The 25,448-nt window shown below is 42.8% G+C and overlaps 1 protein-coding gene across 2 annotated transcripts in view; it reads left to right on the top strand.

The window, feature by feature from the left end:
• The window catches only part of LOC115577177 (contactin-5-like), a 134,764-nt gene extending 110,157 nt beyond the window's left edge, over positions 1-24,607 (top strand). The window contains exons 10-13 of one of the 2 annotated variants that reach the window (XM_030410094.1): positions 1,386-1,439; positions 3,001-3,069; positions 3,153-3,224; positions 24,513-24,607. In XM_030410094.1, the coding sequence (XP_030265954.1) occupies positions 1,386-1,439; positions 3,001-3,069; positions 3,153-3,224; positions 24,513-24,586 (269 nt within the window). In that variant the 3' untranslated portion in view covers positions 24,587-24,607. Of the gene's footprint in view, positions 1-1,385; positions 1,440-3,000; positions 3,070-3,152; positions 3,225-3,479; positions 4,102-24,512 lie in introns of those variants that run through there. The other variant, XM_030410102.1, reaches the window with a different exon arrangement.
• Positions 24,608-25,448: the final 841 nt, after the last annotated feature.

Raw genomic sequence — 25,448 nt, 5'->3', positions numbered from 1 at the left:
ATCTAAACTCAATACAACTCAATGGTCCATAGTTACTGATCAGAACAATTAAAGGGTAATAGGAGATATTCTGAATTAAGATTTTTAGTGGTCATTAATGTATTACGGGTTTGTTTAATGTACATTTTTATAAGTTTAATGGGATTTACGTACTGAACTAAATCTTCTTTCTGCCCCACTCACAAGGAAAAAAGAAAACCACACCACCAACAACAGCTACGAAGCCGACTACGACTATGAAGCCGACTACGAAGTCGACTACGACTACGAAGCTGACTACGACTACGAAGCCGACTACGACTAAGAAGCCGACTACAAAGCCGACTACAATTACAGAGCTGACTAAACTGACTATTACTAACTACTACAACATCACCACCACAGGTAGGTGTACAATGATGATCTGAAGTTTTACCAAGTCTTACTGAGTTATTAATTCTTACTTTGTCTTCCAGTCGCTCCACCAGAACAAAAACCACCTCTCCCTTTGGTGATTGGTATCGTTGTCCCCTTGCTCCTCATCATCCTCCTCCTCATCTTCTACCTGATTCATCGACGCAGGTTTAAAAGGCGAGGTAAATAAAACCTGACACAGTATGAGTGTAACATATTCTGCACACTTTAATATGTTAATTTATATTATAATAATGAGTTAGTAAAAATGACATCAGAAAGTCAGATACAGGTTATAACTCAGATATGTTTTTGTGTCAGTTGATTATTACTCAACAGATTATCAGTTCTATGATGAGATACAGGGTGGAGCAGAGTTTCAGGTTACAAACGGTGAGAAATAAGAAGTGTTTCATTCTATAAAAAACTTCCTCCTTCCTCTTTCTGTGAGGATCCAGACTGATGTGAAATGAAATCCCACACTGATGGATTTGTGCTGAGTTTCCTAAAGTACACAGACGGTGGCCAGCCTGATTTATATGACTTGAACCAAATAAGCTGTGGGGGGCGGCTGTAGCTCAGTGGGTTGAGCTGGTGGACCAGTGATCAGAAGGTCGCTGGTTCAAATCCCCGGCTCCCCTGGGGTGGGACTGAGCTACATGCCGAAGTATCCTTGAGCAAGATACTGAACTACAGAATTGCTCCTGATGTGCAGTTGGCACCCTGTAGGGCAGCCACTGCCATCAGTAAGGGTCCTGCAATGAGCTGGCGACTCATTCAGGGTGTACCCTGGCCTTCGCCCATAAGTCAAACTGGATTTGGCCCCAGTAAGCCCCGCAACCCCCCACGGGGGGATAAAAAGCGGCAACATCCCGCAACCCTGAAGGAAAAGCGGAAAAGAAAACGAACGAACAAATAAGCTGTATTAATGTATGTAAGTACCACTTCATGTATACAAATGAGTATTCTTCTATTTTTGATTCTTCCTGCAGGTGTAGAACGAGTCCCTGTACCTACGGATGCATACTGCATGGTAGAATGTCCAGGTAAATAATTCAACATATTTTCCACTACCTTTACGAAACGGCAAAAAAAGTTGCTTGTTTAGTGCAGATGACCCCACGATTCCACCAGATGAGTGTCCGCCGTGTGGCGGAGCTGATGGTTTCAATGTAGTCTATCTGTCAACCTCTGCCAGATCCGCTATTTCTGGCGGATGCCGGAGCACGACGCAGCAATTCAGCTGAATTTAGCACCGAGCAGACAGGAAGTCACGTACAGAAACAACGACTGCTGTGTCTCAGTTCAGTTCTGCATCCTTCAGAGGAGCATTTGAAGGCCAATTATGTCACAACGCCACCTGAAGGCTGTCCCAGTCTTCTTTTCCGTTCTTGGAGGATGCACCACTATGATCCTTCGTGGCCTCACATACCCCAAGATTCATTGCATGCCTGAAAAAGAATAAATAAAGAGAGAAAATGGCGACATCGCGTGGCGTAGATCGTCACTTTCTCTGGTCTGGGTGGCCGAAATGACGTAAGGGTAAAACATCTGGTGACACAACCAGGAAATGCTCCGAAGGCTAGAGCCTCACATTTAACAACGGCTGACGAGGTTAACAAGGTCTCTCTGAAGGACTCGCCTTCAAAGACCACAGAGGCCGAGTCCTTCAGAGGCCGAGTCCTTCAGAGGATGCACACCCTGAACTGAGACACAGCAAATATCTCAAAAAAGAGACAAATACAAGCTCTTCTAATAATCCTTTGGTTGGGAACACTTCATGTTGTTGTTTTTATAGCACATACCTATAACTGTGGTCGCGAGTGGTTATGTGATTATCGCAGGAACTCCTCGGTCTCGTGATGCCAGTTGTCCGACCGTACACGGCGTGGTGGACTCAAAACACAAACGGTGGCGGAGCAAAACCAGACCGGAGCCGTAACGCACCGTATACGTATCTGGTGGAATCTCAGGATGAGAGTTGATCAAAACACAACACAATGTTTATTTTCTAGAAGTTCTTTATTGCTTGCAAGTGAGAGCATGAATAGATGATGACTGAAGAGAGGATAGAAAACAATATACTCAGTTGTTACAGTCACAATATCACATATGATCTCTATCAAAACGTTATTCAAATCATCTCCACATCCGATAATAATGTATCTATATAGTTAAGTTTCATATGTAAGAACAATAAATCAAAATAAGAAGGGACATTTGAACATTTCTCTCACAATCCCAAAGAACATTATGTTGACTTACCATCTCTGATATTAATGACACAATAGTTGTCTCATTATTAGTATTTCTTTATGTCATAATTATAACATTTGCCCAATGAACAAGGGGCCTAAATGGATGAGAATGTGTTAGATGAAAGTTCATACAGGTTTTCAGGTTACAGGACATTATGGTTACGAAAGAGTTAATTTCCTTAAAAAGGTGCGATATGTAAGAATTGGTCAGTTGTTGAATTCATAATCACATAAAATAGTGGGCATTATGTCCACCAGCTGCTGCGGGGTAGGGCTAGCTAGTTAGCATGCTAACATTAATTGTAAGTTGGTTCTAATTTATAGTTTTTGCTTCCAAATGTTTTTACAGGTGGATCAAACCCAAATGATCCCACATATTACACCATCCCCGACCGCCAACCGATGGAAAAGACGACCAGTAAAGACTTTATAGACATTTATAACCAAATATTCTGAAGACAAAACAGTTCATATTCATCATATTATCATTTTTCCTCACAGAAACTTCTGGACCTGACGAGTCCCTGTACTCTGAGATCTGCGAGCCTTTCCTCGGTGGAAATAATAATGAAGGTAACTTTAAGCTTCACCTCCTCTGTGAAGTTTATAACATGAGATGCTAAACGAGGCCGATTACATGTTTTGTCATTCCAAAAAAAACAAATAAAACCAGAGAACGAATAAAGTGAAAATCTACAAAAACTACCGATGGAATTTTCCATTCAAACGGCTATTTGAGTGTAAAATTTGAGATAACAGGAAAAAAAGTCTACATCATCAAAAAATTTATGAAAAGTAATTTTTTTGTGATTGTCTCTGGATCCACAGGTTGTTCACAGCCGACTGACAACACGTACTGTTTACTGCAGAACCCCAAAACATCTGGAAAGCATCCAAAGTGACCAATCAGCTGTTTGTGATGTCAGACATTACTTCGGTTGATGATGTCAGTTGTTTTATTTAAACGGTGAACATGTATAATATTTTGACTTGTGTTTTATGTAAATATGAGATCATTTTTTTTTACAATACAACATCTGTTATTTCTAGATTCTTACCTGTCAAACCGACCCAGTCTGCAGAATAAATGTTTGTACAGTTCTGGAAAACCGCATATAACCTGAAGCTTTTATTTCTTTATGTTGCAACTTCACGCTTGTTTACGTTTGTATTTCTCTCTAGTCACAATGTTGTGCTGATGCTCTGGTTGGATTTGGACAGAAAAAACACTTCATCACATTGTGGTTTGGCTTAAAGTACCTGCTCTGGTCGCTACAAACTTGTCTGAAAATGTTCCAGAGTTTCCTTAACGACGCCTGGTTCAGTCGCCATAACGACTCAGCTCGATGAAACAAATCATGTTTTCTGTAAGAACTTCCTTCTCGTGCCTTTGTTCCCCGTTTGAGTTTAAATCTCTCTGTGAATGTACATTATTTATTAAAAAACACCAACATTTGAGTTTTGATCATTTACTTACCGACATCATCATGATATCAAGAGAACGTTTCAATCTTGAGCAAGACATCGTTAAAGATGTCAGTGTGATTTTTAATAATGTTTTCTCACATCTCTTCAACTTCTCACTTCCTGATAGAATGATATAATCCTCCTCCACCCACTGACTTCCTCGCTGAAAGCTATCCGACCTTCCCTTTTTCTATTTCTGTGCATCATTAACAGCTAAATGTAGTTTTTATTGCACTATAACTGTAAGTTTTCAATACAAACGGTCATTTAGATGTTAAATTCGAGAGAACAGGAATGAAAGTCTTTAAATAATGCTTCTGACTTAAAACAATGACCGAGCCGTGACAGTGAACCCATTAATTATATATATGATTTGGTGGAAATAGCTTTGTTGGATGGACACTATGAGTGTCAGTGTCACACACCCACACACAGTCAACTCACTGTTGACTTTCTCTGCGCTCTGACAGCTTCTTCTTCTTTATTTTGGTCTCACACGGGTCATCAACAAAGTGGCTATCTCTCAGTTCAGGTCTGCATCCTTCAGAGGAGCATTTAAAGTCTGTCCCAGTCTGAAGGCTCCTCCAGATGCTCCTTCTTCTCCCTGTTTTTGGAGGATGCACCGCTACGATCCTTCGTGGCCTCACATATCCCAAGATTCTTTGGGCGCCCGAAAAAAAAGAAAGAAAGAGAGAATATGGTGACATCATGTGGCGTAGATCGTCACTTTCGTGGGCCTGGGTGTGAACAGCCACACAGCTGAGTTTCTGTTCTCAGCTCAGATGGAAACTGTGGTCAGTTCAGTCGCTTCAGTCTGAGAGAAGATGAGGTGGAATATCTGCAGCTGCCTGCTGGTCTTTGTTCTGGGATGTAAAGTCACTTCAGGTAAGAATATTGTTGTTAGATTCTGTTCGGTGCTGTCTGTTGTCAGTGCTGTTCAGAGTTGTAGTTTCATCGAGTTTGTGGTTCAACATCGACGTGAAGCTCACAAGAAGTCTGATAGTGGAGCAGATTAATGGCATATTTCAAGAGAATCATTCAAATTGGTATACAAGCATGAAATTTGGCACAGATACTCTCTAAGGGTCACTTTTTGGGAAAAAGGTGCTGGTGTAAACGCCCCTGTAAGGGGCGAAATAGAATGGAATGAAGCGGACACGATGTTGCTGGCTTCAAGTCCAAAGTGTAATGAACAAATATACCTCTATAAACGTTACATGCTCACTAAATTACACAACTGAATGTATACATTGCACTTTTAAAACAATGCACAAGAATGTATACGTCATGCTCCTTTACAGCAAACATTATACAGAATGCATGTATTTTCTCTAGCTCAAACAAGTGTGTTTTATCTCCTTAAGAAACTACACAATTACAAAATACACATACAGCACTTTTAACAATATTATGTATTGTTCTCTGAAGAAACTACACAATTAGAAAATACCTGGAAGACACCTTTAGCAAAGAGCATAATAGGTGTGCGTCGTCAAACACGATTCATGCTACCATGGTAACTGTTAACCCTGCATAAACTTCACTCTTATTTTAGCTTCACACACAGAGTTGTTGTGCACTCACACATTTAGCAAACACAATATTAGTTGAACTGCAGCACATTAGCATTACTTCTTCAACCATACAACATGAATTGAACACACTCAAAACCCTCCCTCGTACTGAACAGCGCCCGCCATGTCGCTACTGCGCTCTCTGGCTGTATGTTTCAAGCTAGCAAGCGTGCTCCCGCCGGGTTAACACTTTGAAATTTAAGCCAACTGAATTCACTTGTTAACGTTACTTTTAACACATATATCTCAATATCATAATGTTTCTTATCACTTAAACAATATCTAAATTCATTTTAACACATTGCAACCATTGTTCTTACCTGTAAGGGGCGAAATAGAATGGAATGAAGCGGACACGATGTTGCTGGCTTCAAGTCCAAAGTGTAATGGACGAGCCGCGAGCAACACCATCCCCCTACAGGAACGTGAAAGACCAGAGCAATGGATTTCAGATATCAACTGAGACGTCCAGAGCAATAGATTACTCGAAAGGCCAAAACAATGGATTACAGATAACTGTGAATTAAACTGAGGGAAATACAGAAACATGAACTGTAATTTTAAATGTATTCACTTAAAATTATAACTATAAAGTGAAATGACGTTGAATGCATTTTCAACACAATTTCTCTTTTACATGCAATGCTCATTGTCATATCCATTACACACTCCCCATCACAACAGATGTTGCCCGACATCATAACTGACAATGATACCATCAACAGCTGATTAATTTTACAAGCAGTTATCAAGCACATATTATTCCATTCCATTCTCAATTTTACAATAGTCACATGTGGTTTATATACCTGTAAGCACTCTGCATGTTCAAAAGTCTATGAGTGTATAGCGTGTATGTGTGTGCATGTGAGCACTCGGCTTGTTCAAAAGTCCATGAATGTATAGAATGTGTGTGTGTGTGTATGTGAGCACTCGGCTTGTTCAAAAGTCCATGAGTGTATAGAATGTGTGTGTGTGTGTGTGTGTATGTGAGCACTCGGCTTGTTCAAAAGTCCATGAGTGTATAGAATGTTTGTGTGTGTGTGTGTATGTGAGCACTCGGCTTGTTCAAAAGTCCATGAGTGTATAGCGTGTATGTGTGTATGTGTGTATGTGAGCACTTGGCTTGTTCAAAAGTCCATGAGTGTATAGAATGTGTGTGTGTGTGTGTGTGGCAGTTTAAACTGTCCAAGGCAGCAATCAATCTTCCAGCCTACATCCCACACAAGCAAAGTTGCCGGTTAGAGCATGGGTGCACTGGTTGTGTCCATGCTTGAGGCCATACACAAGACGGCAGTGCAGCAAGACTGTAACAGGATGGAGTTCCAATTTTGTCATATCTGAGGGTCCTTGGTGGTCTGCGCTGTCTCTGAGGCCGCTGAGTCCTCGTCTCCATCTCTCTTTCCCATTGTTCATCCAATGAGGGCAGTGATGCCTCCTCCTCAGAATCAGGTGAGTTGTCATCCTGTACATCCTGGCTTCCCGGTAAGTTATCATCACTATGCTCTCTCTGAAGTGGTTCAGTTGCAGGTTTGTTTGGGTCTGGTTCAACCACGTCGTCGGCCATGACAGGAGTCCCTTTCACTGGTTCTGATGGCTGAGCCGTGATCTGGGTTGGAATGAAATAATAATCCTCCTCCTCATCCTCTTCATCTGAATCCTTCCTGACTTTATCAGTCACTGCAGTTTTCTTCTTTGGTTTCGCAGGTGGGCGCATGTCAGCTTCCAGCGGCAGGTGATCACATGGTAAAAGGAGGTTTCGATGCAGAATCCTAGACTTTCCTTTCCCATGTTCAGGTCTCAGCTCATAAATGGGAACATCCTCTCCCACTTGCCGAACTACAGTATGGATGGTGTCTTCCCAGTGATTCCTCAGTTTTCCAGGTCCACCACGGGGGGTCATGGTACGCACTAAAACACGGTCGCCCGGGTGCAACACTGAACTCCTCACCTTGCCATTATATATCCTCTTGTTTCTCTGAGCAGATTTGTGTACATTCTCTCTTGCAATAGCGTATGCCTGTTGCATTCCTTGCTTCCACTGTTCAACATACTCACGGTGGCTACAACTTCCTGCTTCAAGGGGCAAGTTGAACAACATGTCGATGGGTAGTCTTGGAGAACGGCCGTACAGCAGGTAAAACGGGGAAAAGCCTGTTACCTCTGTGCGTGTGCAGTTATAAGCAAATATGAGCTTATTCAGAGAGTCTTTCCAGTTCATCTTGTCTCTGTCTGTGAGAGTCTTCAGCATCTGTATTAATGTTCGATTGAAACGTTCTACCTGGCCGTTTCCTTGTGGGTGGTAGGGCGTGGTCCTCGATCCAGCCACACTACAGTATTTGCTCAGCTGTGAGAAGAGTTGATTTTCAAACTCACCTCCCTGGTCGTGGTGAATGCGTGTTGGAAATCCAAATTTCAGCGCGTAATCATTGAAAATTTTATCAGCCACTGTTTTTCCAGACTTTGTTGTTGTAGGGTACGCCTGCGCAAAACGTGTAAAATGATCCACAATCACTAGGATATACTCATAGCCACCTTTGCATTTATCAAGATGGAGGAAGTCCACTGACACGAGTTCAAATGGCTGGTTGGTGGCAATGTTTGTGAGAGGGGCCCTTGTCTCTCGGCTAGGCTTTTTTTGTTTTAGGCAAGTACAGCTCATTACATATTGCTCTATTTCCCGCTGCATGTATGGCCAGAAAAAGCGGTCTCTAATCAGCAACACTGTTCTGTCAATGCCTTGGTGCCCCATCTGGTTGTGTAGCTCCTTTAATGCTGTTATTTTGTGTTTGTCAGGCAGTACCAGTTGTTTTCTGTTAGCTGTCTTTCTCCAGAGGACTCCATTTTCATCCATCTCCAGTTTCTCCCATTCCCGGAGGAGACAACGGCTCTGTGCATTGAGTTTTCTCAGTTCTTGACACGAGGGCCTCACACCAGACAACTTGCATTGCAAAACTGGTCCAATATGTGAGTCGTCTTTCTGATCCTGTTGTATCTGTGCTGGTGTTAATGCGACAACTGAGGTGTCTTGAGCAGCGAGCAGACTCTTAACAGAGATGGCCATTGACCATGAGGCATTTGACTCTGGCTGTGTTTCTACTGCCTGAGCAGTCGCTCCCACCGCATCATAAGACATCTCCTCAGTGCACTCACTCATCAGTTTCTCAACATCGACTGGCATTCTAGACAAAGTATCTGCGTCTATGTTCTCTTTGCCAGGGCGGTATTTAATAGTAAAATTAAAGTCAGCCAATTCTGCAACCCATCTACTTCCCGTGGCGTTCAACTTAGCGGTGGACAATACATAAGTTAACGGGTTGTTGTCACTGTAAACAGTGAAAAAGGGGGCATAGTACAAATAGTCACGGAATTTTTCTGTGATCGCCCACTTCAGAGCGAGAAATTCCAATTTACCTGAATGGAAGTGATAGTTTCTTTCTGATGCTGACAGTGTCCTGGACCCATATGCAATTACACGCAGCTTCCCATTTTGTTTCTGATATAGTACAGCTCCTAGCCCCTTATTGGATGCGTCTGTATGAAGAATAAAGGGCTGCGAGAAATCGGGAAATGCCAGAACAGGTGGTTTAACCAGACAGTCTATCAGTTGCTCAAGGATTTGTTGATGCAAGTCTGTCCATTCAATTTGTGTGTGAGATGGTACCACTTTTGCATTTCCTCCTTTATGTAACTTCCTTCCCTTAGGTGGCGGGCTTTCTGCGTGGGCAGGTCCTTTGGTTAGCTCATAAAGGGGGCTAGCAATGCGAGAAAAGTCTTTCATGTATTGGCGATAGTAGCTCAACAGTCCCATAATCTGTCTTAACTCACCAACAGTTTTTGGTCTCTTGTCTTTCAGGATCCTTATAGCAGCTGTGTCAGCAGGGTCAATTTTATTTCCTTCTGCTGATACTATCCTCCCAAGGTAGCGAATTTCAGCTTTGAATAACTCACATTTGCTTGGTTTAAGTTTGATTCCACTCTGCCTCAGTCTCTGTAACACGTTTCTTACATCACTGACATGGCTTTCAAATGTTTTACTGTACACTAAGGTATCATCTAAATAAGGGACACATACATTGTCTCTGAGGCCCTCCAAACACTCCTCCATGCAGCGTTGGAAGGCTGCTGGAGCATTCATAAGTCCGAATGGGATTCTGGCCCATTCGTACAAGCCCCAGGGTGTCACAAAAGCTGTAAGGTGCCTGCTGCCTTTTGCCATAAACCCCTGGTGGTAGGCCTTTCCTTGGTCTAACAGTGAGAACATGGTGTTTCCTCCCAGGCCATCCATGATATCTTGAACTCTGGGGATTGGCTGTCTGTCAGGGTGGGTCTTCCGATTTAACTCCCTATAGTCTATGCACAGGCGTAAGGAGCCACACTTCTTTCTGACACAAACAACGGGCGAAGCATAGGATGAGTGGGATTTCTCTATCCACCCCTGTGCGATCAAATCCTTTAAATATGCCTTCATTTCCACATACAGAGGCTTAGGGACTGACATGTAGGTTCGTACTATAGGCTCAGGATCTTTCAATGAAATGTTCAACTGAAGCTTCTCTATACAACCTATGTCACTGTCTGATCGGGAGAAGGAGTTTGACTCCTGCCTCAGCATATCACGAGCAATCTTTCTCTGACTTTCATCTAGGTGGCTGAGATCAATAGGGGGGTCCCAGAGACCTGTACTAGTTTCCTCGTCTTTGGTATGGTGAGCCTGAATGTTGTTTACATCAACAGGTGAGTGTTTAACTGCATTGAGTGAATATGCAGAGGTAACTGACTGTGCTGTACCAATAACTACCCTTCCTGTCAACATGATGTCATGATCAGTGGGGTTTTGCACACTAAGGATGATGTTTGGTTGTGCCTCTTTCCTCACATGAACAAGTGTGTCACAAAATTCAAGTCCCTCTGGCCACTGGGGATTGTTATCTGGCTCAAAGACTAATGTGGTGTCTTCTTTAAAGGGCTTGACATGGATTCTACATTTTACTTGGACAGCACCATGACACGGTACACTTATTCTCTGACAGGCTGTCTTGACTAGATACTCACTTGTTCTCTCAACACTCACTGCTTTGATAAATGCCTTAACTGTCTTTTTCTTTAAGTTAGGAAAAGCCATCTTCACTGTTTTTATGAGTTTCTCTTGCTCTGCAACATTTGTCTGATTTTCCTGACTGTTAATAACAACACGTTCGATTACATTAAAACCAATTATAGGGCGCGGTTGTTGGCTGCCTTTCATAACAAGCATAGGGACGCGAAACTCTTCAGCGCTAGCTGCTAGCGGAAAGGTCAGTTCTACCCACCCCACATATGGCATTTCTGTACCGTTAGCTGCTTCAACCTGCAAGGGGTCATCTGGATCAACTACCTCTGATATGTCTCTCAATTTGGTATCAGGGATATTGTCAGCTTTCCATACCTCATCAATTGCAGACACCTGTGAGCCCGTATCCCAGAGTACTTGAGTCCTCTTCCCTTGTAGGTAGCAGTCAATGAGACATTTTTTTCCTACCAGGTCAATCACTGTCGAGTGTTTCTTTGTACGAATGTTTCTTTTCTTGTCAGCCTCAACCTTGCATGAATGTGTCTGTTGTGTTTTTGGCTCAATGTGTGTGAATGGTTTACAGTGCTCTTTATGTTCTGGCCAGTGACTACCCTGACATTCTCTGGAACAATAAAGTGCTGTTTTGCACACTGAACATTGCTTAAACTTCTGATGTTTCTCCTTTTCTCCACAGTTAATGCATTTTTGGGACACTTTCACTGATCTGGTCACTCCCTGTCCCTTGGGGGCAACCTCTCCTCGTTTAAAGGGCTCTCTCTTACAGCGCCAGGCGGTCCTCTGTATCCTCTGCAGCCTGCACGGAAGTGCTCACTACTCCCACACCTGTAGCAATGCTGGCAGTATTCCTCCCCTCGCTGCTGACACATGTAACACCTTGGTCTGGGATGTGAAATTGGATATCTCTGCGGAGCAAACCTCTGCTGAAACTGGGCATTACCCTTGGGCCACCTGCAGCACGGTATTCCTGCACTGGCCCACTCGGCTGATGGAAAGATGTAGCACTGTCTTTATTCCATGTCGCAAACTGTGGCTGAAAATAAGGTGCGTGGCTGGCTGCCCGGTAATCTGTCTCTTTGTTAGCAGAAGGATACAGCTTGGGTGTCGTTTCTGTTTTATGAATGGACTCTCTGATTTGTGATACCTCTGCCTTGAGATCTTTCAACAGTACTATATCTGCTTTGATTTCCTTTAGATCTGACAACACATCTGGAGGGAGTGTGGTGATGTTTTGTCGAGCTGTACATTTCTTATCTTCACTTGCATCACTAGACTGGACAGCATGGACGCCAGTGTGCCGCTGTGGTGTAGCATGTCTCTTTTTATCTTGTCTCTCTTTCTCATTAGCACATGCCATATTAAGCCTTTCCAAAAGCAACTCATCTGAGGTGGTTGGTTGCATCAGGTAAGGTTGAAGATCAGTTTTGATGCAGTCATTTTGGAGGCCTGTTAGTACTGTGTGCATGAACATGTTCTGCACTAGTGCAGGGTCATACTTGAGGCTGGACTCAGCTTCCTGAGAAGCAAACAATATTTTCTGTCTTAAGTCCATAGCTCTGATTAAGAAATTTTGTGGAGTCTCTTTATTGCCCTGAACTTCGGTGGTAAGCTGTTTGTATAGCTCAGTCGCACTCCTCTCTTGATAGTGTGAGCGGAGGATCCTCCTAAGAGTAGGCAGAGACAGATCACTTTTACCCTCAAGATAGCTCCGCAGCTGCAGACTGGGTACAATGGCTCTGATGACAGCATCCACTATTTCTGATTCAGGGTAATCTTTACTGAGACCATTCTCAATTTGGCGAGCCAAACTAGAAAAGGTTAGTCTGTCTTTTTGTCCAGGTTCGCCAATTTGACCTGAGATTTTATAGTCTTTTCGCCATGGTGGGTTATTTGCATGGGCAGGGGCTGTGTGACCTGGGACAGTTTCATTGATTACTACACTCTTTGCGGTTCTTTTAGCTTGTTCTTGCATTTCAGTTTCCTTCTGTTGCACCATAAGTTTTAGCTGTTGTAGTTCTCTCTTTAATTTCTCCCGTTCCTCATTATCTTTTTCAGCCATGGTATTTTTGTTAGCCTCTTGCAGGGTCGTTATCTTGTCCATTAGGCTCAACATTTCCGACATGCCTTCATCTTCAAGTTCACTTAATTCATCACGTTCAACATGTTGGATGATAAGCGAAACAAGAGCATTCCGAGTTTTTCCAACTACATTTTCTCGGTTTGTTCCTGCGATATCAAGAAAGTCAATTATTTCCATTAGCTGATCCGTGGTAAATTGGAAAAGAGTTGCTTTGATCTCAAACTGCTGATTTTCAATCTCTGGACCCATCTCGACAGGTGAGTGACAAGCAGACTGTGGGATGGTGTTTTGCCTGTTACCGTGGACTTTGCTGCTCCCTAGTGGACACTCTGCACCTCAGGACGCACGCTTTCCTTGGCTAGGCTTTCACTCCAAACGCAGCTGTAATCTCTGCCACCTGGGTTGTTTTTGGTTTGGGATGATTGATGCGGGTGTCTCCCTCAGTTTTTGGGATACCAGCCTCACTTCGTTCATCCCAGCGGTGCCTCCAAATGTAAACGCCCCTGTAAGGGGCGAAATAGAATGGAATGAAGCGGACACGATGTTGCTGGCTTCAAGTCCAAAGTGTAATGAACAAATATACCTCTATAAACGTTACATGCTCACTAAATTACACAACTGAATGTATACATTGCACTTTTAAAACAATGCACAAGAATGTATACGTCATGCTCTTTTACAGCAAACATTATACAGAATGCATGTATTTTCTCTAGCTCAAACAAGTGTGTTTTATCTCCTTAAGAAATTACACAATTACAAAATACACATACAGCACTTTTAACAATATTATGTATTGTTCTCTGAAGAAACTACACAATTAGAAAATACCTGGAAGACACCTTTAGCAAAGAGCATAATAGGTGTGCGTCGTCAAACACGATTCATGCTACCATGGTAACTGTTAACCCTGCATAAACTTCACTCTTATTTTAGCTTCACACACAGAGTTGTTGTGCACTCACACATTTAGCAAACACAATATTAGTTGAACTGCAGCACATTAGCATTACTTCTTCAACCATACAACATGAATTGAACACACTCAAAACCCGCCCTCGTACTGAACAGCGCCCGCCATGTCGCTACTGCGCTCTCTGGCTGTATGTTTCAAGCTAGCAAGCGTGCTCCCGCCGGGTTAACACTTTGAAATTTAAGCCAACTGAATTCACTTGTTAACGTTACTTTTAACACATATATCTCACTATCATAATGTTTCTTATCACTTAAACAATATCTAAATTCATTTTAACACATTGCAACCATTGTTCTTACCTGTAAGGGGCGAAATAGAATGGAATGAAGCGGACACGATGTTGCTGGCTTCAAGTCCAAAGTGTAATGGACGAGCCGCGAGCAACACCATCCCCCTACAGGAACGTGAAAGACCAGAGCAATGGATTTCAGATATCAACTGAGATGTCCAGAGCAATAGATTACTCGAAAGGCCAGAACAATGGATTACAGATAACTGTGAATTAAACTGAGGGAAATACAGAAACATGAACTGTGATTTTAAATGTATTCACTTAAAATTATAACTATAAAGTGAAATGACGTTGAATGCATTTTCAACACAATTTCTCTTTTACATGCAATGCTCATTATCATATCCATTACATTGGCCACCCAAAAATTCAATATGGCGGCCATTTCTTCAAGATGGCCGCTATTTCTGTCAAATGCCCATGATGTCAATCGTTCAAACAGTGATGTAGGCATAACATTTTGTGAAAATACTCTCTTAAGAATGTTTTTTCGGGAAAACGGTGCTTGTCCCTCAAAAATTCAAGATGGCAACCATTTTTCAAGATGGCCACCATTTCTATTGAATCCTTACATCAACTTTTCAAATGGTGATGCTATCATCAAATTTGGTATAAATATTCTTCAAGGAACATTCTCATGGAAAAAGGTGTGTGCCACTCAAAAATTCAAGATGGAGACCATTTTCAAGATGGCCACCATTTCTGTCAGAGCTCAATTTAATGTGTTGAAGAAGGTTTTGTTTAATAGAGTGAACGTCATTACACAACCAGTGCATACTGGTGACTTCACTGCTGTGGAACTCAGCATGGGATTCAGTGTCAGCTGATCTAGTTTTACTTACACTGTAGTTCTTGACTAGTAGTAATAGTATAGCTAAGTTTAGTGTCCCAAATGCTGTCTAACAGCCCCTCATCAATTAGCTAGTAATAGATGTAGTTAGATAGCCGCACCTGAATTGACAGGTTGTGACAGCGCGTGAGAGCCGAGCCGTGGGTTAGCGTGGCAATACATGACTTGTTCATGTGTGCTTACCTGGAAGGTGTACAGATCACACAGGACTTAAATGATACTGGATGAATGATTGGGCTAGGTGTAGGTGACCCGAACCTAGTTGTATCCCATACCTGAATGTGTACTATGTCTATGATTGAGGTGCCTGGCAAACCTGGGACATTTTCCCTGAGGCCTCTCTCATCTTCAGCAAACTAAGTCAATACCCTCCTGTTCTGACTGATAGTGACCTGGAGATTCTTGAGAAGTTTGTGGTCCTGCTGTATGATCGATCAAGCACAGCTGTTAGTGTAGATGAGGCTAGACTTGACATGTTGGCCATATGAAGCCTGGGGATGGAAAAAGCTTGGTGAATAATGGGGGGTCTTCTGGACAGCAAATGCACCAGTTGCACAAAGTTGTGAACAACTAGCCACGTGTGGCTGCTAATCAGTAGAGTTGAGCCGGACACTTGGCTGAAACGAGCATCCGGTACGGATAAAGCACTTTTGCAGAGTACGAGTATTATACGAGTAATACGAGTCAATATCTGTGCTCGGATTGAATGAAATCCTCATTGGGTAGCTGACTGTGTGTTCACAGCGCCCCTCCCTCACACACATACAGATGTGTTTCTGTGTCCGCTCTGCTCACTCACACACAGAACAGCTGTCTGTCTCTCCCTCAGTCATTCAGGTTCGCGGTCTTTTCCGTTAACGTTTAGGGTTTATTCAGCTTCAGGTTTGTTTCTACTTCGGTTTGTACTCACTTATTAACCAGTAGAGTTCTGGTAAACGTGGGTTCGTTCAGACGTGGTGCTTGGTAGAATGTGACTCGCGTTGCGTCTCTGCCTGTTGGAGATTTTTTTTCTTTTTCTTTTTTTTAAAACCGTCAGCTGGTGCTCCCTCTCTCTCTCTGTCTCTCTCTCTGTCTCTCTCTCTCTCCCTCTCTCTGCCGGTTGTCAGAGTTTTTTTTGTTTTTTTTTAAACCGTCAGCTGTCTGACACTTTCTTGCTGTATTTCATGATAAAATAAAGGTAGTAGTGGTATAAATATTACAAATTATGCTACACACACACACACACCTGGTGTGGAAATAAAACAATTAATAAGAACCAAAAAAATCACACTGATCATAAAAAAAAAAGTTAAAAAAAGAAAGTTATGTTGAGTATGGAAACTCTTGTTCATTACATTTTACTTCATAATTGCAACCGCATGTGTTGTATTAATTGTTGCAAAACTTGTTCTGTAAATAGTTTGTTTGCTATCGTGATCAAAACCATTGATCTGAAGCTCAATGCTGATGCTGTCCTGTAAATAGTTTTCTAATCAGCAATAAATATAACAATTTCTGATCAACCCATATCAATTGCATGCCAAGCCAACCTGACCCACTTCCGGGTTAAACCCCGCCCTTGTCCGAGTTAGGTCCCGCCCATTCCGAGTACAGATACAGATAAGGATAATGCTGTACTCGCTCATCCCTACTAATCAGAGTGCCGTGGAAGATGCAAATGTTTTAGATTGGGTTTCACTTGCACAGAACTGTGCATTTGCAAATGTGAATGAAAAAGTAAGTAGTCTTGCAGTGGGCCAAGGGCAAATTTCCTGACTCTGGACCGTGATGTGTATGTACACCTTCCTGGATATGTTGCCCCCAATACATCACTTGCTGACTGCCAAGAAGGGAGGCATTGGCTACCATTTTTAACAGTCTTTATCATGACTCAGGAAAAATGTGATTAGAACTTATGTTCTTTTAACTCAGTCCCAACAGAGTACACTATTAAAGCAACACCCACCTTGAAAAATTAATCTTGAATTGTTACGATTGCCTTTTTCTAAAAGTGTGGCCGTCAGAGTATTTTTGCTAACATGCATGTGTGCATCAGTGTACATACTACCGAAATGACGGCTATCTTGGAAAAGGTCTCCATCTTGAATTTTTTATTGGCCATCCAATTTTTCCAAAAAGTGGCCTTAACAGAGTATTTGTGGCATATTTTCTGTATCACTCTTTGGAAACAGTGGCGATGAACCAGAGCATGTGAGCAGAGCTGATCGGCGAGAATTTCCGCTCCCCGCTTACGTGGGTGTTCATTCCTTCGTTTCATCGCTCAAAGTGAAACCAGACCGTTCCGCTCAAAGACCGCTCGCCGCTCACCTAAAATTTCATTCAGCTCCGGTGAAATCGCTCCACACTCGCTCAAATTTAAAAGAGGGAGCAATTCCTGACGTTGCACCTATATGACCTGTCTGCTTGCTTTTCGAGATATTTTACAAACTCCATCTCTCAACGAATGACCTCTGATGTAGGCTAACCCTTGAAGGCACATGTGAGTCTGTGTGGACTTGTGCATGCCCTAGACAAGTGGAGAGCGGTATTGGAACAGAACTGGATCGAAACGGAACCATCGCTTTGGCCTTTGGATTAAAACCCGCTCTGCACTCCGACTATATTTTGCACGCTCCTCTCCCCGCTCGCTCCACGCTCCACTCCGCTCTGCGATGAACATAGGACAGGAATGGCAGCCATCTTGAAAAATGGTTTCCATCCTGAATTCTTACTGGCCTTCCTCTCTGTGGACTGCACCTTGCCGTGGTGGAGAGGCTTGTGTACTCCATGAACCTGAGAACTATGCTGGCGGGGAATTTATATCCCTGGCAAGTTTAACTAAGCCAGACAGGTCAAAGGAGAGGAGGCAGACAAAGCAGACATTATGACTATTTGAAAATGGTCAACATCCTGAATTTTTGAGGGACAAGCATCTTTTTCCATTAACATGTCCTTTAGAGAGTATTTGTATCAAATTTTATGCTTGGATCACTGTTTGAATAATTTATATAATAAGCATTAGCAAGCAATATGTTCCTTGAAGAGTATTTCTGCCTAATTTTATGCTTGCATCACCATTTGAACAACTGAAATAATTAATATTTGAAAGGAACGGTGGCCATCTTTAAAAATGGTTGCCATCTTGAATTTTTGAGGGACAAGCACCTTTTTCCATTAACATGTCCTTTAGAGAGTATTTGTATCAAATGTTATGCTTGGATCACTGTTTGAATAACTGATATAATAAACATTGAATAGCAATGGCGGCCATCTTGAAAAATGGCCGCCAAATTTAATTTTTGAGTGGCCAGCGCTTTTTTCCAAAATAGTGGCCCTTAGAGAGTATCTGTGCCAAATTTCATGCTTGTACACCAAAGTGAACGATTTACTAATCTCCTAATCTGCTGCACTATTATACAGACTCAGTGTATGATCACTGTCATTGTGACTATAGTCTTAATTCAATTTGATTTAGAGGATTTAAACACATCTTTTTCTCTCACTGAGATATCAGAAGTCGAGATTCAATTATAGATCTGAAACTGGAGCGAAGATCTAAAGTTTGAGATAGAACGTCATTTTAAGATATTTACTACAGAGTCATGGATAATCTCTTAGTGTCAGGTCATTTAAACACAAGAACTTTATGATCGACTGAACAACAGATCAGAACAACATTAAAGGGTGATAGGAGATATTCTGAATTAAGTTTTTTTTTAATATAAGTTTGATGGGATTTATGTACTGAACTGAATCTTGTTTCTGGCCCACTCGCAAGGAAAAAAGACAATGGAACCACCACCAGCAACTACGAAGCCGACTACGAAGCCGACTACGACTAAGAAGAGAACTACGACTACGAAGCTGACTATGACGATACTAACTACTACAACATCACCATCGTCAAGCACGGGTAGGTCTACAATGATGATCTGAAGTCTTACCAAGTCTTACTGAGATACTAATTATGAATTTGTCTTCCAGTCGCTCCTCCAGAACAAAAACCACCTCTCCCTTTGGTGATTGGTATCGTTGTCCCCTTGCTCCTCCTCATCCTCCTCATCTTCTTCTACCTGATTCATAGACGCAGGTTTAAAAGACGAGGTCAGTTTGTGTTTGTTGATTATTACTCAACAGATAATCAGTTCTGTGACATTCACACTCTTTTTCACAGGAACTGAAGAAAGATGCCACGTCTATGGCCCTGTCCACATCAGCCCGGTTAATTTTACAACCGAGGTTTTGTTAAATAAAAAACGCGTCCACACAAGGGGTGTAATAAAAATAACAGAGAATAACTCTGTACACACGCAACCGTAAATCCGCCACCAAGTGATGCAATATACGTGTAATACATATGCCACAGCAATATTTGGCGATGTAAGGTAAAACAGGAAAGCTGTTTTAACCAATGAAAATAGTTTAAAACCGTAAAGGGGAAGTGTGGCCAATACCAAAACACAAACAACAATGGCGACTCGCAAGGGTGCATTGTTTGTTTGCTAGCAAGAGGAGCAGTCTCCTTCGTTGCTCATCCAGGCGCCGCTGTTGTTGCATCTGGTTGAGCAGCTGGACGTGACAGCCGAACACAGCTGACAGCAAGCCAATAAACAACAACTTTGTCACATCCATATTAGCCAAGTTATCAAGCGAAGCTAGTTAACCTCTAACCACCTTCTAACTGTTGTTGCTCTGTGTTTACATTGCTGTGCGTGCAATATTTACAGAGGCACGCGCTCAGCACGCGCTCAGCGCTGACGTAAGCAATGGAAATATTCGCGGTTGTCATATCCACACGCAACCACCGAAACCCGAACTGGCCAAAAACCTCACCCTGGACCCCGGTTTCAAACGACCACGGTTTCAGTGTTCCAAAAACACGGTTGCATGTGGACACAACAGTAAAACCGGGAACATAATTTAACGGTTGCAAAATTAACCGGGCTAGTGTGGACAGCTCCTATGATGACATGCAGGGTGGAGCAGAGTTTCAGGTTACAAACGGTGAGAAATAAGAAATGTTCCATTCTATGAAAAACTTCCTCCTTCCTGTTTCTGTGAGGATCCAGACTGATGTGAAATGAAATCCCACACTGATGGATTTGTGCTGAGTTTCCTAAAGTACAACCTGATTTATATGACTTGAATCAAATAAGCTGTATTAATGTATGTAAGTACCACTTCATATATACAAATGAGTATTCTTCCATTTTTGATTCTTCCTGCAGGTGTAGAACGAGTCCCTGTACCTACAGATGCATTCTGCATGGTAGAATATACAGGTAAATAATTCAACATATTTTCCCACTACCTTTACAAAACACCATAGTTTTGGGGGCTTTAGCATGTAAACGTTTTATATTGAGATCATACATCCTGTCGTGGCAACTGAAAATCAGTCACTTATTCAATGCAGATGACTTCACGATTCCACCAGATGAGTGTCCACTGCGTGGCGGAGCTGATAAGTTTTACTGTAGTCTATCTGTTAACCTCCAGCAGGTCCGCTGCGCTGCGTATCTGCTCCGTCCAGCTCCGGCAGTCTAAAGCACCCAAAAACAGATATGCAGGACTTCTATTTCTGGTGGATGCTGGAGCACGACACAGCAATTCAGCTAAATTTAGCACCGAGCAGACAGAAAGTCATGTACAGAAACCACGACTGCTGTGTCTCAGTTCAGGTCTGCATCCTTCAGAGGAGCATTTGAAGGCCAATTATGTCACAACGCCGCCTGAATTCTGTCCCAGTCTGAAGGCTCCTCCAGATGCTCCTTCTTTTCCCTGTTTTTTTTTTAGTAAAGTATTTTTTTGGCCTTTTTATGGCTTTATTGAAAGTACAGCTGAAGATAGGACAGTAAACAGGGGGAGTGACACGCAGCAAAGGGACCCGGGCCGGGAGTCGAACCCAGGTCCGCTGCAGAGCCTCGGCACATGGGAAGCACGCTCTACCAACTGAGATAAAAAGCGCCCCCTTTTCCCTGTTTTTTAAGAATGCCCCGCTACAATCCTTCGTGGCCTCACATATGCCAAGATTCTTTGCACGCCTGAAAAAATAGAAAGAGAGAGAGAAAATGGCGACATCGCGTAGCATAGATCGTCACTTTCACGGGCCTGGGCAGCAGAAATCTTGACATAAGGGTAAAACATCTGGTGACGCAACCAGGAAACGCTCCAAAGGCTAGACCATCACATTTAACAACGGCTGACGAGGTTAACAAGGTCTCTCTGAAGGACTCGCCTTGAAAGACCACAAAGGCCGAGTCCTTCAGAGGATGCAGACCCTGAACTGAGACACAGCAAATATCTCAAAAAAGAGACAAATACAAGCTTTTCTGCTAATCCTTCGGTGGGGAACACTTCATGTTGTTGTTTTTATAGCACATACCTATAACTGTGGCCGCAAGTGGTTATGTGATTATCGTGGGAACTCCTTGGTCTTGTGACGCCAGTTGTCCGACCGTACTGCACCACGAGCAAAACCGGACCGGAGCCGTAAAGGCCCCCACACACTGCCTAGACGTCCAACTGCCTAATCCGACCACTATGTTGCCTCTTGTCTGACCCATTCGGCAGAAAAGTTGCATTGAATAGTGTGTACGTTCTGCGCATGCGCAAGATGCAAGAAGCCGGTGGCTCTAGTTTTAACAACGCTGGACGAGAGGTTTATGCACGCAACACTTTACTTTCGATCGAAACGAAACTTAACTATTTCAGACAAAAACAGCTGCATACTAAACATGCAGCGAGGCATTACCAAACGAACACAGATTAATTCGTCCTGAACGGACATAATAACAGCTAGTCTCATGCCAGTACTCCAAAACATGAAGACAAGAAATGACGAAACGGAGTGCGTAGTAAAACAAAGCCCACACAGTATTCCGCCCCTCCCACACATCACACTGATTCGCTAGCACACAACCAATCAGAGAATCCAATGGCTCAGATGTCCGACAGCCCTCCTCCTCAGACTATGCATGTTCAGTCGGATCAGACAACATCCACGAAGCTCCGAAAGCTTCCGACGCAGCTGAACACACCAAATATATTTGTTCCCGAACTCGTCCGAGTCTCTCCAAATGCTTCAGATGTCAAACGGTTGGGTCGGTGTGTTCCTGGCTTAAGGCACCATATACTTATCTGGTGGAATCTCGGGATGAAAGTTGATCAAAACACAACACAATGTTTATTTTCTAGAAGTTCTTTATTGCTTGCAAGTGAGAGCATGAATAGATGATGACTGAAAAGAGGATAGAAAACAATACACTCAGTTGTAACAGTCACAATATCACATATGATCTCTCTCAAAACGTTATTTAAATCATCTCCACATCCGTCTCATGATACACATGAACTTCTTATACACTTCAACCATTGTTGTGTGTCAAACGTCAACCGAAGGTCAAAACACTTTTAGACGAAAGAGGCTTCTCCGAACCCCCACTCATACTGCAACCACTTAACTATCACAAGATTTCACTTTACATAAATAAAAATGTATCTATATTGTTAAGTTTCATATGTAAGAACAAGATATCAAGACAAGAAGGGACATTTGGGGGACACCCTTCCATTCCGACACACCTCCATTCCGAAACACCGCTGTTCTGACCCTCCCCCCAAAACACAGCTGTTCCTAAATTAAACACCGCTATCCGTGGTGCTGAAATCCCCACTTCCAGCCGCACTCACACAATTCTGAAGTGGGTTAAGGTTAGGGTAAGTTCAGAGTGGGGGGGTTTCGGAATGGAGGGGTTTCCCCAATAGCCTTTTTCGGAATAGCGGGGTCTTTGAAAAAAAGGGAAACCCCTCCATTACGATGAATTGAATTCTATGTTCGGAACAGCGGGGTTTCGGAAAGGCGGGGTGTAACCAGACATTTGAACATTTCTCACAATCAAAGAACATTATGTTGACTTACCATCTCTGACATTTATGACACAATAGTTCTCTCATAATTAGTATTTCTTTATGTCATAATTATAACATTTGCCCAATGAACAAGAGGTCTAAATAGATAAGAAGGTGTTAGATGAAAGTTCATACAGTTTTTCAGGTTACAGGACATTATGGTTACCAAAGAGTTTAATTTCCTTAAAAAAGTGCGATATGTAAGAATTGGCCAGTTGTTGAATTCATAATCACATAAAGTAGCGGGCATTATGTCCACCAGCTGCTGCAGGGCAGGGCTAGCTAGTTAGCATGCTAACATTGATTGTAAGTTGGTTCTAATTTATAGTTTTTGCTTCTAAATGTTTTAATAGGTGGATCAAACCCAAATGATCCCACATATTACACCATCCCCGACCGTCAACCAATGGAAAATACGACCGGTAAAGACTTTACAGACATTTATAACCAAAATATTCTGTTGATATACTTCTGAAGACAAAACAGTTCATATCCATCATTTTATCATTTTTCCTCACAGACACATCTGGACCTGACGAGTCCCTGTACTCTGAGATCTGCGAGCCTTTCACCGGTGGAAATAATAAAGAAGGTAACTTTAAGCTTCAGCTCCTCTGTGAACTCCGTAAATACACAGGTTTATAACATGCAGTGTTTCCCCCAGTATTTTCTGAGACTGTGGCGCCGGCGGGGGGGGGGGGTTAATCATACTGTAATATTTATACTTATGTCATAGGCTACTTAGGGAATTTCATTTTTTTCTCTTTTCTCTTTCTCTTCTTCTGGTTATAATGCTCTCACACAGCCATCATGAACTCTAATATTGTAAAGAAATACTATTCTTATTATTTGTTTCAAGAGAGGAGTTATCTAAGTCAGAGTCCTGCATGGGTGAAAAATGATGTACTGTGTTGGACACAGATGCGGATCGGGTCGGACGCCTAGAGAGGCGGGTCGGGTTTTACGATTGCCATTTTCAAGGCGTCACTTATCATCAGTCATTATTAGCGACACAAATAATAAGCATTTATATATTATGTGAGCTCATTCATGCGTGCTTGCGCCCCCCAGAACTCCCATTTCCCACGCTGTCTTACTTTCACTTTTAAAAATTATGTCCGTCAATTTTCTTTCGGGCATCGGTATAAATTTATATCAGGTCGGCTCGGGTACGGAATGTAATTTGTGCTACTGTCGGAAAACGGGTCAGATGCGGTGAACCATGCAGGACTCTGCTCTAAGTGACCATTTTAATCCTCTAGCTAATTATCAAGCTAAATATCCAACAAGCAAGTTAACGTCAAAGACTGCGGTGGAAGATGATGGTAAAATATTTCCTTTCTCTAACACTGGATTTATTTATGCCTGAATTTTTAAGGTGTGGCGGCTTTTATTTTGCCATGGCGGTGCGCCACAGTCAATTACATGTAGGGGAAACCCTGACATGAGATGCAAAATGAGGCCAATTGTATTTTTTGCCATTCCAAATGAAACAAAATAAAACGAGAGAACGAACAAAGTGGAAACCTACAAAAACTACCAATGGGATTTTCCTTTAAAACGGCCATTTGAGTGTAAGATTTGAGATAACAGGAAAAAAAGTCTACATCATCAAAAGATTAATGAAAAGTAATTTTTTGTGATTTTCTCTAGATCCATAGGTTCTTCACAGCCGACTGACAACACGTACTGTTTACTGCAGAACCCCAAAACATCTGGAAGGCATCCAAAGTGACCAGTCAGCTGTTTGTGATGTCAGACCTGACTTTGGTTGATGATGTCAGTTGTTTTATTTAAATTGTGAACGTGTATAATATTTTGACGTGTGTTTTATGTAAATATTAGATAGATACATTTTTTTTACAATACAACATCTGTTATTTCTAGATTCTTACCTGTTGAAACTGACCCATTCTGCAGAATAAATGTTTGTACAGTTCTGTAAAACCGCAAATAACCTGAAGCTTTTATTTCTTTATGTTGCAACTTCAAGCTTGTTTACGTTTGTATTTCTCTCTTGTCACAATGTTGTGCTGATGCTCTGGTTGGATTTAGACAGAAAAAAAACACTTCATCACATCGTGGTGAAGGCGTGGGCTGGGGCCCACTGGAGGCTGGTGGCGAAGGCGTGGGCTTGGACCCACTGGAGGCTGGTGGCGAAGGTATGGGCCGGACCCCCCTGGAGGCCAGCGGCAAAGATGAAGGCTGAAACTCTCTTGAGGCTGGACCGCTGGCTGGGAAACCCTCCTGGGTCTTGGCCGGACCACCGACAGAGGTTCGCTGGGAGCTGATGAAGGGTCACTGGGAGCTGATGAAGGGTCGCTGGCAGCAAACGACCTTGGCCGGGCCTCCGACTGAGGAGCTGGCACTGGACTCGGCCAGGCCTACGACCAAGGAGCAGGCACTGGACTTGGCACGGGACTCGGCCGGGCCTCCGACCGAGGGGCTTGGACTGGACTCGGCCAGGCCTATGACCGAGGAGCAGGCACAGGACTTGGCCGGGCCTCCAACCGAGGAGCAGGGACTGGACTCAGCCGGGCCTCCGACCGAGGAGCAGGCACGGGACTTGGCACGGGACTTGGCACGGGACTTGGCAC

Source organism: Sparus aurata, chromosome 3 (genome assembly GCF_900880675.1).
Source record: "Sparus aurata chromosome 3, fSpaAur1.1, whole genome shotgun sequence".
NCBI lineage: Eukaryota > Metazoa > Chordata > Actinopteri > Spariformes > Sparidae > Sparus > Sparus aurata.
Note: the sequence above shows the minus strand (reverse complement) of the source record. Positions and strands in the feature narration are given on the sequence as shown.